Source organism: Chiloscyllium plagiosum, unplaced genomic scaffold (assembly GCF_037043375.1).
Source record: "Chiloscyllium plagiosum isolate Xiang-an unplaced genomic scaffold, Cpla_swu_hap1 HiC_scaffold_3, whole genome shotgun sequence".
NCBI classification, from domain to species: Eukaryota; Metazoa; Chordata; class Chondrichthyes; order Orectolobiformes; family Hemiscylliidae; genus Chiloscyllium; species Chiloscyllium plagiosum.
The window spans coordinates 137969366-137983048 of NW_028270141.1; the positions used below are offsets into that span (position 1 = coordinate 137969366).

At 43.9% G+C, this 13683-nt stretch overlaps 1 protein-coding gene across 3 annotated transcripts in view; it reads left to right on the forward strand.

Annotated features, from left to right (window-relative positions):
• The window catches only part of nphp1 (nephronophthisis 1), a 151975-nt gene that overhangs the window by 12941 nt on the left and 125351 nt on the right, over nt 1–13683 (forward strand). For all 3 annotated transcript variants that reach the window (XR_015754656.1, XM_087983826.1, XM_087983828.1), the window contains exon 4: nt 8144–8292. Coding sequence is in view for 2 of the 3 variants with exons in the window: in XM_087983826.1 (XP_087839952.1) it covers nt 8144–8292 (149 nt within the window). In the remaining variant the exon portion in view is untranslated. The remainder of the gene's footprint in view (nt 1–8143; nt 8293–13683) is intronic.

Genomic DNA, 13683 nt, shown 5'->3' on the forward strand with positions numbered 1-13683 from the left:
AAGGGTACGTAGGTTAGTCTGATCTTAGAGGAGGATAAAAAGTTGGCACTGCGTTAAGGGCTGAAGGACCTGTACTGTGCTGTACTATTCTACTTTCTAAACCTCCTTTGGATCCCTTCCAAAGCCACTACATCCTTTCTTAGATACGGGTCCAAAACTGCTCACAATATTCCAAATGCAATCTAACCAGATCTTTATACAGCTTCAGCAGTACATTTCTATTAGGCAAAAGTGAGGACTGCAGATGCAGGAAACCAGAGTTTAGATTAGAGTGGTGCTGGAAAAGCACAACAGGTCAGGCAGTATCCAAGGAGTAGGAAAATCAACGTTTCGGGCAAAAGCCCTTCATCAGGAAGAGAGTACATTTCTATTGTACTCAAGCCCTCTTGAAATGAATACTAATGTTGCATTTGCCTTCCCAAATGTCAACTGAACCTGCATGCAAATTTGATACACTATCTACAAATATAGTGCCTTTTCCAAGTTTTAATGTCATTCATCAACACTTAAATCATCTCTATAAAACTGCTCACAGCTAGGTGGAGTAGAGACAGGGAAGACATACCGGAGTTAAAGCGGCTCACCAAGCATGGATGGGTGGAACAATAGAGCTGCGTAGCACCATTCATTTAGTTAATAGACCCTGAGCATTGACATCATCCGATGTGTTTGTGGTATTTAACAATTATTGCCTCACATTACCCGCCACTCTTGTGCTGTCTAAAATTAAAACTAAAATTTAATGATCAAATGAACATGTAGTAAAATATTAAACTAAAACTACAAAATATCTAAAACTAATCTTAAAACGCTAATATACTTTAAAATACTAAACACAAATAAAATATCGATATTATAAAATGTCCAATATCAAAATAATACCCAAAGAACATTTTTTGGGTGGTACAGTGGCTCAGTGGTTAGCACAGCTGTCTCACAGCGCCAGGCTCCCAGGTTCGATTCCAGCCTCAGGTGACTGTGTGGAGTTTGCACATCTCCCCATGTCTGCATGCGTTTCCTCTGGGTGCTCCGGTTTCCTCCCACAGTCCAAAGATGTGCAGGTGAATTGGCCATGGTAAATTGCCCATGTTAGGTGCATTAGTCAGAGAGAAATGGGTCTGGGTGGGTTACTCTTCGGAGAGTCGGTGTGGACTGATTCCACACTGTAGGGAATATAATCTAAACATCATAAAGGCTGTACAGATAAAGTCTTTTAGTTGTCACTAAATATTAAACAAACTAGAGTATAGAGTGTGCCCTGTTTGACCCCTTTGGCATTTTATAATAAAACCTGCCTTCAATTACAATGGCATTATTCATATATAGATTAGCAATTAATTAGATTAATTCTTTTGGGAGGGCCACTCTTTGTAATGCTTTAGGAAGCAGCTTATGCCCAGTCAAGTCAAATGCTTTGATCCAATTGATAAAGACAACTGAGAGGTTTTTTTTTATATATTTCTTTTTGCTCCTTTGACAATGTTATCTACAATAGCAATGTTTTCATTGCATCCAGAGAGTGTAGCAAGGAACCCTTTTACCTAAAATTAAACACAACTGCGCCACTTGAGGATGGGACCTCTAGTAATTACCTTCCAATTATCTGTATCTTTTAGGCTCTCCTAATCTTCTGTTTTAGGATTAAAACTGTTCTACTATTGGAGATCTGGAACAACACCTGACTTTAACCATAAAGAAGAGTTAAAAATCACACAACAACAGGTTGTATTCCAACAGGTTTATTTGGAAGCACTAGCTTTTGTTGTGCTGCTCCTTTATTAGTTAGTTACCTGATGAAGGAACAGCACTCTGAATACTAATGCTTCCAAATAAACCTTGAGAGTGGGGTGCTGGAAAAGCACAGTAGGTCAGGCATCATCCGAGGATCAGGAGAATTGACGTTTCGGGCATAAGTCTTTCATCAGAAATCCTGATAGATTCCAGATAAAGCTGTTGGACTATAACCTGGTGTTGTGTGATTTTTAACTTTTTTAGATTAGATTACTTACAGTGTGGAAACAGGCCCTTCGGCCCAACAAGTCCACACCGACCCGCCGAAGCGCAACCCACCCATACCCCTACATTTACCCCTTTAACCTAACACTATGGGCAATTTAGCATGGCCAATTCACCTGACCCGCACAACTTTTGGACTGTGGGAGGAAACCGGAGCACCCGGAGGAAACCCACGCAGACATGGGGAGAATGTGCAAACTCCACACAGTCAGTCGCCTGAGTCGGGAATTGAACCCGGGTCTCTGGCGCTGTGAGGCAGCAGTGCTAACCACTGTGCCACCGTGCCGCCCGTGCTTTGTTCAACCCAGTCCAACACCAGCACCTCCACATCTTGAAGAAGAGAGTTTAGGGAGACATGACGTGTCGCTGTTATGAATCGCTAACATATCCTTTCATTTCAAACCATTTATTATAATTTTATCGCATTTACATTCTGCATGCAAAAAAAGACCCTGAGCTTCCAGTTGCCTGCTACTTTAACACACCACCTTGTTCCCCGGCCAACATCTCTGTCTCAGGCTTGCTGCAGTGCTCCAGCGAAGCTCAGTGCAAGCTGGAAGAACAACACCTCATTTTACACATGGGGACCCTGCAGCTCTCCTGGAGTCAATACTGAGTTCAATAATTTTAAGACCTGAACTGTCCCATGCCCTAGCCCCCAACCCCACTCACCAGGCCTTGTTATCACATGGACTGTGATTATACACTATCTATTGTTAGCCATTAACAATCTCCATTAACAGCTATTCACTCTCCCAGCCAGATCGTTATCCACTCCTTTGTTTGTCAAACTGTCTCATCTCTCTGCGCTCTATCTCCATCCCCTTACCCCTCACACCACCCTACCTTCTGCATGTAAACCTAGCTATCATCAGTTCTGAGGAAAGGTCACCCGATCCAAAATGTTAACATTGAATTCTCTGCACAGATGCTGCCAGACCTGCTGAGCTTTTCCACCAACTTCTATTTTTGTTCCTAAGATTGTGCTGTTGCTGTTTGGGGTGCCAACTGCTAGCAGAAGATCTGCTGTTGGCATTACAATTTTGAGCTTTGTATAACACTGCAGCTTGACTGCATCCACTCTGTGACACTCAGCATCCAACTACACCTAGGTTGACCCAAGCTTCTGCTGTCCTCCACCTTGCCTTCTTAAAGAGATTTCTGTGGCATTTCATCTCTGATCAAATGGTTTAAATACTGACATTTTCCTTTCTGGATGCATCCTTTTAGAGTCCTTTTTGCATTTGAAATTTCCAGTACTACTTCATTTGTTTTATGTTTTGTATATGGAACTTTAAACATGTTGTTTGGCATCTACATTTCAAATACCTCTCGTTTTCTTTCTTAGATCTTTATTTATTTTCCAGGTTTCTCAAGAATGCAGAAGAAATAGGTAGAATCAATGGATAGAATCTCATTAATTTTTCTCTTACTACAACTTGAAACTTCTTGTTACTAACTTATTCTTCATCTTCACGAAATTACTACTGGGTATCTCTGACTTTCATCTAACGTCTGCTTCAGATGTACCATCTTCTGTTCTAATTTGTCCTCAAAAGACAAATTTATCTACTTGTATGATACCATCTAGATTAGATTAGATTAGATTACTTACAGTGTAGAAATAGGCCCTTCGGCCCAACAAGTCCACACCGACCCACCGAAGCGCAACCCACCCAGACCAATTCCCCTACATTAACCCCTTCACCAAACACTACGGGCAATTTAGAATGGCCAATTCACCTAACCTGCACATTTTTGGATTGTGGGAGGAAACTGGAGCACCCGGAGGAAATCCACGTAGACACGGGAATAATATGCAAACTCCACACATGGAGTCGCCTGAGGCAGGAATTGAACCCAGGTCTCTGGCGCTGTGAGGCAGCAGTGCTAACCACTGTGCCACCGTGCCGCCTACATCTACTTTGATCATCATAGTCTTAGAGTCATAGAGATGTACAGCATGGATACAAACCCTTCGGTCCAACCCATCCATGCCGACCAGATATCCCAACCCAATCTAGTCCCACCTGCCAGCACCCGGCCCATATCCCTCCAAACCCTTCCTATTCATACACCCATCCAAATACCTCTTAAATGTTGCAATTGTACCAGCCTCCACCACATACTGTGGCAGCTCATTCCATACACGTACCACCCTCTGCGTGAAAAAGTTGCCCCTTAGGTCTCTTTTATATCTTTTCCTTCTTACCCTAAACCTATGCCCTCTAGTTCTGGACTCTAATATATTCCTTTTAACTATCACTCTTTATGGTGTTCCTAGTCAATCCATATTCTAAATTCATTGATTTTACTTTATCTACAATATTTTAGAACATAGAACATAGAAAAGTACAGCACAGAACAGGCCCTTCGGCCCACAATGTTGTGTCGAGGATTATTCCTCATCTAAAATAAAATAACCTAACCAACGCACCCCTCAATTCACTGCTGTCCATGTGCATGTCCAGCAGTCGCTTAAATGTTCTGAATGACTCTGCTTCCACCATCACCGCTGGCAGTACATTCCATGCATTCACAACTCTCTGCGTAAAGAACATACCTCAGACGTCTTCTCTATACCTTCCTCCTAATATCTTAAACGATGACCCCTCGTGCCAGTCAGTCCTGTCCTGGGGACAAGTCTCTGGCTATTGACTTTATCCAAGTCTCTCATTACCTTGTATACCTTGACATGGTCACCTCTCTTCCTCCTTCTCTCCAGAGAGAAAAGTCCGAGCTTAGTCAACCTCTCTTCATAAGACAAGCCCTCCAGTCCAGGCAGAACCTGGTAAACCTTCTTTGTACCTTCTCCAAAGCCTCTGTATCTTTCCTATAATAGGGTGACCAGAACTGGACACAATATTCCAGATGTGGTCTCACCAGAGTCTTATAGAGCTGCAGCAAAACCTTGCGGCTCTTAAACTCGATCCCCCTGTTAATGAAGGCCAAAACGCCATATGCTTTCTTAACAACCCTATCCACTTGGGTAGCAATTTTGAAAGATCCAAGCATTTGAACTCCAAGGTCCCTCTGTTCCTTCACACTGCCAAGAATCCTGTCTTTAATCTGATATTCAGCATTCAAGTTCAACCTTCCAAAATGCATCACTTCGCATTTACCCAGGTTGAACTCCATCTGCCATTTCTCAGCCCAGCTCTGCATCCTGTTTATGTAGTGCTGCAGCCTGCAATATCCCTCGATACTATCAACGGCATCGCCAACCTTTGTGTCATCGGCCCTCAACCTCCTCATCCAAGTCATTTATAAAAACTACAAAGAGAAGAGGCCCAAGAATAGAGCCTTGTGGGACACCACTCACCACTGACCTCTAGGCAGAATACTTTCCATCTACAACCACTCTCTGCCTTCTGTCAGCTAACCAATTCTGAATCCAGACAGCCAAATCTCCCTGTATCCCATACCTCCTTACTTTATGAATGAGCCTACCATGGGAACCTTATCAAATGCCTTGCTGAAGTCCATATACACCACATCCTGTGCTCGACCTTCATCAACCTATCTTGTCAACTCCTCAAAGAACTCAATAAAATTTGTGAGGCAGGACTTGCCACTTACAAAGCCATGCTGATTGCATTTAATCGCTCTATGTTTTTCCAAATAGTCATAAATCCTATCCCTCAGAATTCTTTCCAAAACCTTACTGACCACAGACGTAAGACTGACTGGTCTGTAATTGCCAGTGATTTCCCTATTGCCAGGGATTTCCCTATTGCCCTTCTTGAAAAGAGGAACAACATTCGCTTCCCTCCAATCCTCCAACTCGTGGAGAGTGTGGAAGCAAAGATCTTCGCCAGTGGCTTAGCAACCTTCTTTCTCACTTCCCGGAGCAACCTAGGATAAATCCCTGGGGACTTATCAATCTTAATGTTTGCCACAGTTTCCAGTCCATGAACTTCATCAATCTTGATCTGTTCAAGCCTGTTTCCCAGCTCCTCGAAATTCTCATTCACAACAAGGTCCCTTTCCTTCGTGAAAACCAAACCAAAAAAACTCATAGGCTTCCCCTATCTGCTCAGACTCCACGGACAAGTTCCCTATGCTATCTCTGACCGGCCTTACCTTCTCCCTGGTCATTCTCTTATTCCTCACATATGACTAAAATGCCTTTGGGTTCTCCCTAATCCTTCCTGCCAAGCCTTTATCGTGCCTCCTCCTGGCTTTCCTCAGTCCATTTCTGACCTCCTTTCTAGTAGGCCTGTAATTGTCTAAAGGTAAAAACAATGACTGCAGATGCTGGAAACCAGATTCTGGATTAGTGGTGGTGGAAGAGCACAGCAGTTCAGGCAGCATCCGAGGAGCAGTTATTCCTGATGAAGAGCTTTTGCCCGAAAAGTCGATTTTCCTGCTCCTCGGATGCTGCCTGAACTGCTGTGCTCTTCCAGCACCAATAATCCAGAATCTGTAATCCTCTAAAGCTGTGCTAGATCCTTGCTTCCTCCACCTTATGTAAGCTGCCTTCTTCCTTTTGACGAGAAGCTCCTCTCTTCTTGCCATCCAAGACTCCTTAATCTTACCCCTCCTTGCCTGCCTCAGTGGAACAAATTTGTGCATCACTCGCAACAATTGCTTCTTAAACAGTCTCCACATGTCTGTTGTGCCCTTTCTGTGGAGCAATTGCTCCCAATCTGTACTTCCCAACTCCTGTCTGATAGCGTTATAATTTCCTTTTCTCCAGTTAAATATTTTTCCTTGGTAACTGCTCCTTTCCCTATACCAGGCTGTGGTAAATGTGAGGCAGCTGTGGTCACTGTCACCAAAGTGTTCTCCCACCGTGAGATCTGACACTGGTCTTTGCTCATTGCCGAGCACCAAATCCAAAATGGCCTCTCCCTTCATCGGTCTGTCTACATACTGAGTAAGGAAGCCCTCCTGAACACACCTGACAAAGTGGCTCCATCCAAACCATCTGCACTAAGGAAAGTTGAAGTCACCCATAACAACAACTCTGCTACATCTGCGTTTTTTCAAAATCTGCCCACCTATGAGTTCTTCAATCTCCCTACTGCTATTAGGTGGTCTGTAGAAACCCCCCAATGAGGTGGCTGCTCCCTTGCTGTTTCTAACTTCCACTATACTGACTCAGTAGACAAACCTTCCTCAACAACCTTCATTTCTATAGCTGTGATGCACTCTCTGATTAGCAATGCTACACCCCATCCACTTTTTCCACCCTCCCTGTTCTAAACCCTGGAACATCTCGCAACCATTCCTGTTCTTGTGAAACTCACGTCTCCGTTATGGCCACAACATCATACTCCCAAGTACTGATCCATGCTCTAAGTTAATCACTCTTATTTCTTACACTCCTTGCATTAAAGCAGACACACTTTAACCGATCCCTTTGTTTCACCACGTGAAAAACCTTCCCAATAGTTTCACTACATCCTGTCACTGCCCCATCTACAACTACCCCCCCTCTCACATATGTAACTCTGGTTCCCACCCCCATGCCAAACTATTTTCTAAAACCTCTTCAGATTTTGCAAGTATTTTCTGTGTAACCCAAGCTTGGTATGTTCTCATCTCCAATTTTCACCCCTGAAAGAACATCTGATTTTCTGTGTATTTGGTCTGTGTATTGATTGAAGAATGCTTGTGACAGTATACAGCCTTGTTGTACTTCAGTTGGAAACAAAATGTGATTGCCTTTTTTGAGCTTGATCCTCACTGTATGGTCCCCAGATAGGTTTTGGATATCTTGACTGTCAATGTTGCATTTCAGCAATGTATCTATTAATAATTAAAATAATGCAACTGCACCTACATAAGTTATCTGCTAACTTATTTTACTGATATTGTTTGAAGAATGAATGTTAGCTCACATACTAGAATAATTCTCTCTTCCTGTTCAGGTAGTGACATGTTTTACACCCACTTAAGAGAGTGATTCGTGTCTTAGATTAACATGTGAAAAATGGCAGCAGTCACTAGTGATTGTCCTAAAGCCCCAGCTTATATTGTATCTTTAAGTCTCTGGAATAGGATGTGAATCTATAATCTTTTGACTCAAAGGTAGTACTATGGAACCAAAGTTAACACTTTAAACATACCTACAATTATTTAAATCTTCTGGTATACTCTTACAAGACGTCATCTTTTTCAGTCAAATGAACTTTCTCTTGTGAGTAACTATGATCAACGGAAGCGAAATGAAGAGAGACGGCTGAAAGGCATGTCGGAATTACTTCAGGAAGTTGCTCGGAGACTAAACAAAGAGCTTACCAAACAGAAAATGGATGAAACTGACGACAAGTAAGATAAAGCGATTGTTGAATTTAGTGCTAAAATTTGTTGTAGCTGCAGCTGAATAAGTGACCTGTTCAGTCACCTGATTCTGTTATTCAGCTTGCCACAAGTCATATGGTGTGTTGCCTCCCTGGTGCCAGGATCAAGGATATCTCAAAGAGTGAAGAATATTCTCAAAAGGGAGAGGAACCAGCAGGAGGTTGTTGGAAGGGAAAATGATGAGATTCTAAAGGGATAATATGGAAAGTTAGGCAGGAATTTCAAAAGGAGGGTCTCAAGGGTAGTAATATCTGAATCACTCCCAGTGGTGCGATTTAGTGAGGGTAGAAAAAGAAGGATGGAGTAGATGAATGCGTGACTGAGGAGCTGATGCAGGGGAGAAGGGTTCACATTTTTGGATCATTGGTATTTCTTCTGCGGTAGAAGTGGTCTGTAGAAGAAGGAGGGATTGCACCTGAATTGGAAGGGGACTAATATACTGGCAGGGAGATTTGTCAGAGCTGCTTGGGAGGATTTAAACTAGTAAGGTGGGGGGTGGGACCCGGGGAGATAATGAGGAAAGAGATCAGTCTGAGACTGGTACAGTTGAGAAAAGGAGTAAATGAAACAGTCAGGACATATAGGAACAAAGCAGAGAACGAGGTAGGACTGATGAAGTGCATTTTTTTCAATGTGAGTGGCCTGAAAGGTAAGGCAGATGAACTAAGGAGAAAGTGAGGACTGCAGATGCTGGAGATCAGAGTCGAAAGGTGTGGCACTGGAAATGCATAGCAGGTCAGGTGGCATCTGAGGAGTAGGAGAATCGATGTTTTGGGCATAAGTCTTCCATCAGGAATGTGGGGGTGGAAGGGGGTTGACAGATAAATAGGAGGGTGGGGGTGAGGCAGCTGGGAAGGCGATAGATAGATACAAGTGGGGCATAATGGTGATAGGTCGGAGGGGAGAGTGGAGTGGAAAGGTGGGAAGGAAGATGGACAATTTGAGAGGGTGGTGCCGAGTTGGAGGGTTGCATCTGGGATGAGATAGTGGACAGGAGATGAGGAAACTGGTGGTCAACATTGATGATATGTAGTTGGAGGGTCCCAAGACGGAAGATGAGTATTCTTCCACCAGGCAGCAGGTGGCTTGGATTTATTAGTGGAGGAAGTTCAGGACTTGCATTTCCTTGGTAGAGTGGGAGGGGGAGTTGAAGTCGTCAGCCACAGGGAAGTGGGGTTGTTTGGTGCATGTGTCCCAGAGTTGTTCCTGAAACGTTCCGTGAGTCGGCATCCCATCTGCCCAATGTAGAGGAAACTACGTTGAGAGCAATGGACAGAGTAGATGAGGTGTTTGGATGTGCAGGAAAACCTCTGCAAGATGTAGAAGGATCCTTTGCGGCCTTGGACGGTGGTGAGGGAGGAGGTGTGGGCACAGGTTTTGCATCTCTTGTAGCATGAAGGGAAGAAGCTAGGAGTGGAAGGTGGGTTGGTAGGGGACATGAACCTAATGAGGGAATTGTGGAAGGAATGCTCTCCACGTAATGCCGATAGAGTTGGGGAAGGAAATAGTCTCTGGTGGTGGGGTTGATTGTAGGTGGCGGAAATGGTGGAGGATGATGTGCTGTATCCAGAGTTTAGTGAGATGGAAGGTGAGGACCAGGAGGCTTCTATTCTTATTGTTGTTGGAGGGATGGAGTTCAAGGGCGGAGGTGCAGGAAGTGGAGGAGATGCGCTTTAGGGCATTGTGGGAGGGAAATTGCGGTCCTTGAAGATGAGATGAGGTTAGGGCAGTTGATGTGGTGTACATGGACTTCAGTCAAGCCTTTGATAAGGTTCCACTTGGTAGGCTGTTTGAGAAATTGCAGAGGCATGGGATTGAAGGTGATTTAGCAGTTGGATTAGAAACTGGCTTTCTGAAAGAAGGCAGTGAGTGGTGGTCGATGGAAAATATTCAGCCTGGAATCCAGTTTCTACTGGTGTGCCACAAGGATCTGTTTTGGGACCACTGCTGTTTGTCATTTTTATAAATGACTTAGACGCAGGCATAGGTGGATGGATTAGTAAATTTGCAGATGACACTAAAGTCGGTGGAGTAGTGGACAGTTTGGAAGAATGTTACAAGTTGCAGGGGGACTTGGATAAACTGCAGAATTGGGCTGAGAGCTGGCAAATGGAGTTCAATGCAGCTAAATATGAAATGATGCACTTTGGGAAGAATAACGAAGGCAGAGTACTGGGTCAATGGAAAGATTCTTGGTTGTGTGGATATGCAGAGGGATCTTGGAGTCCATGTACATAGATCCCTGAAAGTTGCCACCCAGGTGGATAGTGCTGTTAAGAAGGCATATGGTGTGTTAGGCTTCATTCATAGAGGTGTTGATTTCTGGAGCCGCAATATCATGCTGCAACTATACAAAACGCTGGTGCGGCCACACTTGGAATATTGTGTACAGTTCTGGTCGCCATATTTCGGGAAGGATGTGGAGGCATTAGAAAAGGTGCAGAGGAAATTTACCAGGATGTTGCCCGGTTTGGAGGTCAGGTCTGATGAGGAAAGGCTGAGAGATTTGAACCTGCTCTCATTGGAAAGAAGAAGGCTAAGAGGGGATTTGATAGAGATATACAAGATGATCAGAGGATTAGATATAGTAGACACTGGAAATCTTTTTCCTAGGATGATGACATCAACTTGTATGAGGGGGCGGCACAGTGGTTCGCACTGCTGCCTCGCAGCTCCAGAGACCCAGCTTCAATTCCTGCTTCAGGCGACTGTCCGTGTAGAGTTTGCACATTCTCCCCGTGTCTGCGTGGGTTTCCTCTGGGTGCTCGGTTTCCTCCTACAGTCCAAAAATGTGCAGGTTAGGTGAATTGGCCATGCTAAATTGCCCATAATGTTAGGTGAAGGGGTAAATGTACGGGAATTGGTCTGGATGGGTTGCTCTTCGGCGGGTCGGTGTGGACTTGTTGGGCCGAAGGGCCTGTTTGCACACTGTAAATAATCTAATCTAATCTAATAACTACAAATTGAGGGGTGATGGATTTAAGACAGATGTCAGAGGCAGGTTCTTTACACACAGAGAGATATGGGCATGGAATGCCCTACCTGCTAAGGTAGTCAACTCAGCCACATTAGGGCCTGTACTGCGCTGTATTGTTCTACGTTCTATGAAATAGGAGGCCATCTGCGATGTCCTTGAGTGGAATTGCTCCTCCTAGGAGTAGATACAATGGATGCAGAAGAATTGGGAGTAAGGGATAGCATTTTTACAGGGGGGTGGGATGAGGGGAGGTGTAGTCCAGGTAGCTGTGGGAATCGCTGAGTTAGAAGTAGATGTCCATATTGAGCCGGTCGCCAGAGATGGAGATGGAGAGGGCCAGGAAGAGGAGTGAGGTGTCCGAGATAGTCCAGGTGAACTTGAGGTCAGGGTGGAAGGTGTTCGGGAAATTGGTGAACCGTTCAACCTCCTCATGATGTGGAGGTGCTGCTTTTGGATTGGGGTGGACAAAGTTAAAAATTAGCGAGGAGAAATGAGGACTGCAGATGCTGGAGATCAGAGCTGAAAATGTGTTGCTGGAAAAGCGAAGCAGGTCAGGCAGCATCCAAGGAAGAGGAGAATCGACGTTTCGGGCATATGCCCTTCTTCAGGAAAGTTAAAAATTACACAACACCAGTTTATAGTCCAATAGGTTTATTGGAAGTAATAGCTTTTGGAGCGCCGCTCCTTCATCAGGAAGCTGTGGAGCAGGATCATAAGACATAGAATTTATAGCAAAAGATTACAGCGTCATGCAACTGAAAAATACATTGAGCAAACCTAGACTGCTGTTAAGTCTTTTATCCTTTAGAATGGGTTGGAGGTTTTAGTACCCATCGATACCCATGAGGTTGGGCTTAACCAGGACCTTGGGTTCATTTCACACTACAGGTGACCTCACTATACTCACTCACTCTCTCTCTCTCTCACACACTCACTCTCTCTCTCACACACACACATACACACACACACACACTCACATACTCTCACAGTCGCGCAGACCTTCTCTCATACACGCACATACAACACCCCACACTCACATCATGCACACACCCTCTCACAGTCTTATAGAACATTACGGAGTAGTACAAGCCCTTCAATCCTTGATGTTGCACCGACCAATCTGAAGCCCATCTAACCTACACTATTCCATTATCATCTATACATTTATCCAATGACCATTTAAATGCCCTTAAATGCCCTGGCGGGTCTAATATTGTTGCAGGCAGGACGTTCCATGCCCTTACTACTCTCTAAGTAAAGAACCTACCTCTGACATCTGTCCTGTGTCTATACCCATCAATTTAAAGCTATGTCCCCTGGTACTAGCCATCACCATCCGATGAAAAAGGCTCTCACTGTCCACCCTATCTAATCCGCTCATCATTTTGTATGTCTCTATTAAGTCACCTCTCAACCTTGAAGAACTGTTCAACGTCCTCATGAAATGGAGGGGCCGGTTTTGGACTGGGGTGGACAAAGTTAAATATCACACAACACCAGGTTATACTCCCATCTCACGTGACATGCACTTTACTAAGCACGCACACGCAAACACATACTCTCTCACATGCACACTCTGTCTCTCTCTCTCTCGCTCTCGCATGCATATGCGCACACATATAAGTCTGTGGGGTGAATTTGCAGTTGCAGAATTGTATTTGCAGCTACATTCTATTTTACTCAAAAAATACAATCTGCAGGTAGTCAATTCACATAGCATCTTATAAATCCCCACTTTGGAAATAGAACTAATCTGATTCAATATTGGGATACAAACAGGCTGTAACCTCACACCTTTAATGCATTGTCTGAACTGAAATATCACCTTATTTTATGTTAAAAATCACACAACACCAGGTTATAGTCCCAACAGGTTTATTTGGAAGTACTAGTTTTCAGAGTGCTGCTCCTTCATCAGGTAACTAGTGGAGCAGAATCATAAGACACAGAATTTATAGGATAAAACCATAGTGTCATGTAATTAAAACAATATATTAAACAAACCTAGATTGCTATTAGGTCTTTCATCTTTTAGAATGAGTTGCAGGTTTTGGGTCATTAATATGTCAATCCCAGAACTTCTTTTAAGTCACATTCTCAAGATAACTTGAGGTTTTATAACGAAAAAGGTGACATCTCACCTCAGACAGTGTATTAAAGGTGTGAGGTCAGAGTCTGTATACCAATCTTGAGTCAGACTGGTTCTGTGACTTACAAGACGTTAAAAGGAGATTTTTAACTTTATTCAACCTCCTCATGGGAGCATGAAGTAGCATCAATACAGTCATCAGTGTAGCAAAGGAAAAGGTGGGGATGGTGCCAGTGTAGCTGCCAAAGATGGACTGTTCCACATATCCACTGAAGAGGCAGGCATAACTGGG